Raw genomic sequence first — 3,207 nt, 5'->3', positions numbered from 1 at the left:
GGCGCGGAGCGGAGCGGGGCGCGGAGCGGAGCGCGGCCGCGGTCGGCAAGGTCAGTGCGGAGCGGAGCGGCGAGCGGCTGGCGGCAGCCCTGCCCGCGGCACCCGCTGCCCACCTCGCTCCAACATGCAGCGGCCGCTGCGCGCCCTGCCGCCCGCGCAGCGCGCCCCGCGCACCTCCGCTTAGGGGGAAGCGAGTAGGAGGATTTGGGGTATTTTTTATTCCCTTCCATCTTTTTTTTTTTTTATTATTATTATTATTATTATTTTTCCGTGCCTTGCTGTACGTGCCTGGATAGTTTGTGGATATAATTACTGACTGGAATCTGGGCTGTTGCAGTTGCATGTGGCGGGGGGGGGGGAAGAGAGGGATACAGCAGAAAAGACTCGTGTCCCCCCTCCCCCCTTTCGCCGACCCTCCCTGCTCCCCCTCCCTGTATTTTTCTTTTTCTTCCCTTTGGTGGTGGTTCGGACATTTCATGTATTGAATGGACTGGAATTGTTTTCGGTGTGAGGAGGATGGTGGCTGCTACTTTGTGATGAGATCGGGAATGAATCGCTCAGTTTAAAAATGCTGCTTTGGATTCTGTTGCTGGAGACGTCTCTTTGTTTTGCTGCTGGAAACGTTACAGGGGACGTTTGCAAAGAGAAGATCTGTGCCTGCAACGAGATAGAAGGGGATTTGCACGTAGACTGTGAGAAAAAGGGATTTACCAGCCTGCAACATTTCACCGCCCCAACTTCCCAGTTTTATCATTTATTCCTGCATGGAAATTCCCTGACTCGACTTTTCCCTAATGAGTTTGCTAACTTTTATAATGCAGTCAGTTTGCACATGGAAAACAACGGTTTGCATGAGATTGTTCCCGGGGCTTTCCTTGGGCTGCAGCTGGTGAAACGCTTGCACATAAACAACAACAAGATCAAATCGTTCAGGAAGCAGACTTTCCTGGGGCTGGATGATCTGGAGTATCTCCAGGCGGATTTTAATCTATTGCGGGATATTGACCCGGGAGCATTTAGGGACTTAAACAAACTAGAGGTGCTGATTTTAAATGACAATCTCATCAGCACCTTACCCCCCAACGTGTTTCAGTATGTGCCGATCACCCACCTCGACCTCCGGGGAAACCGTCTTAAAACCTTGCCTTACGAGGAGGTCCTGGAGCAGATCCCAGGCATTGCTGAAATCCTACTAGAGGATAACCCCTGGGATTGTACTTGCGATCTGCTATCGTTGAAGGAATGGCTGGAAAACATACCCAAAAATGCTTTGATCGGCAGAGTGATTTGTGAGGCTCCCACTAGGTTGCAGGGCAAAGATTTAAATGAGACCACAGAGCAAGAGCTGTGCAAAAAGAACAGAGTGGATTCTAGTCTAGCTGCTCCCCCTGCCGAAGAAGAAACCTGCGATCCTGGTCCCATTCCAACCCCCTTTAAAATACAAGGCAAAGAAGACCCTGCTACGCCAGGATCTGGTCCAAACGGAGGTACAAAGATCCCCGTCAACTGGCAGATCAAGACCAGACCTACGGCTGCTGTGTCGACAGTCAGCGTGAAGAGCAAGCTACCGGCTACCATGTCCTGTCCTCACATCTGCAGCTGCGATCAGATCCCTGGCTCGGGTTTAAAGGTTAATTGCAACGACAGGAATGTGAGTAGCTTGGTGGATCTGAAGCCCAAGCCATCCAACGTGCAGGAGCTCTTTCTGAGGGACAACAAAATACATACCATCAGGAAATCTCACTTTCTGGATTATCGGAAACTTAATTTACTGGATCTGGGCAACAACAACATAGCCACCGTTGAGAACAACACCTTCAAGAACCTCTTTGATCTGCGATGGCTCTACATGGATAGCAACTACTTAGACACTCTGTCCCGGGAGAAATTCGCTGGGCTGCAGAACCTGGAGTATCTGAATGTAGAGTTTAATGGGATCCAGCTGATCATGCCTGGCACCTTCAATGCGATGCCCAAGCTGCGGGTCCTCATCCTCAACAACAACCTGCTGAGGTCTCTCCCAGTGGACGTGTTCGCCGGTGTCTCTCTCTCCAAGCTGAGTATACACAACAACTACTTCATGTACCTGCCRGTGGCGGGGGTGCTGGACCAACTCACCTCCATCACGCAGATCGACCTGCACGGCAACCCGTGGGACTGTACTTGCCCTATCGTGCCTTTCAAACAGTGGGCAGAGATGCTGCGCCCCAAGGTGATTATGAGCGATCTGAGGTGTGAGTCCCCAGAAGATTTCTTCAAAGAGGATTTCGAGTCTCTCTCCAACGACGTCATTTGCCCCCAGCTAAAAGTCTTGCCTACGTTAACTTCCACTAATAAAAACAGCACTGGGTTGGCGGAGACGGGTACTCACTCCAACTCCTACCTGGAGACCAGCAGGGTCTCCATTTCAGTGCTGGTGCCGGGTCTCCTGCTGGTTTTTGTGACCTCCGCCTTCACGGTGGTGGGCATGCTCGTATTCATCCTGAGGAACAGAAAGCGCTCCAAGAGGAGGGATGCCAACTCCTCTGCCTCCGAGATCAACTCCCTGCAGACGGTCTGCGATTCGTCCTACTGGCACAACGGACCCTACAGCACCGATGGAGCCCACCGGGTCTATGACTGTGGCTCCCACTCACTGTCGGACTGAGCCGTCGGACAGGGCGCGGGGGCCGCTTCCCAACCAGCGACCGAGGACCCGGCGCTTGAGCCTCGTCCGTCCCTGGGATCGACAAGGGACGGCCCTGACCTGAGCTACCCGTCGTGAGAAACAAAACACGCACCCTCTCCCCGCCCCCTCTCCCAGCAAACACGGTGATCGGGGCAAGGGGAGCCCGGCGACGGGGCCGCTCCGCGCACCTCCCCGGAGAGCAGCTTCCTCCGGCTCCGGCGGTGGCTTGAGCTTGTGCCGGACTGTCGCTCTCTTCCATTGGTGGGTTTTGCTCGGCTTTTCTTCCTGGGCACTCCCTTCTCCTGCCCCCGCCACGGCCCCTGAGGCCCAAGGCCCGCAGAAAGGCCGGGACGACGCGGGGGGCAGAGGAATGGCCAGGAGTGGCCTCCTCTTGGCAGCAGAACAGGAACGGGAAGTTGCACGAAGGCATGAATGTAATGTAAATAAATGACTCCGAGAAGAGACAGACAAACAGACAAAAAAAAAAAAAAAAAAAAAAAAAAATAGCCTCCTGCTTAAAATTACCTTTTGTCTGATCA

At 53.5% G+C, this 3,207-nt stretch overlaps 1 protein-coding gene across 1 annotated transcript; it reads left to right on the top strand.

Annotated features, from left to right (window-relative positions):
- Window positions 1-447: 447 nt before the first annotated feature.
- Window positions 448-2,969, top strand: SLITRK1 (SLIT and NTRK like family member 1). Its single transcript, XM_026044445.1, has one exon. The coding sequence runs from the start codon at window positions 569-571 to the stop codon at window positions 2,645-2,647; it is 2,079 nt and encodes a 692-aa protein (XP_025900230.1). The 5' UTR covers window positions 448-568; the 3' UTR covers window positions 2,648-2,969.
- The last annotated feature ends 238 nt before the right edge of the window (window positions 2,970-3,207 follow it).

This window comes from Nothoprocta perdicaria, unplaced genomic scaffold (assembly GCF_003342845.1).
Source record: "Nothoprocta perdicaria isolate Ctin4 unplaced genomic scaffold, notPer1 scaffold_365, whole genome shotgun sequence".
In the NCBI taxonomy this organism is placed as follows: domain Eukaryota; kingdom Metazoa; phylum Chordata; class Aves; order Tinamiformes; family Tinamidae; genus Nothoprocta; species Nothoprocta perdicaria.
Note: the sequence above shows the minus strand (reverse complement) of the source record. Positions and strands in the feature narration are given on the sequence as shown.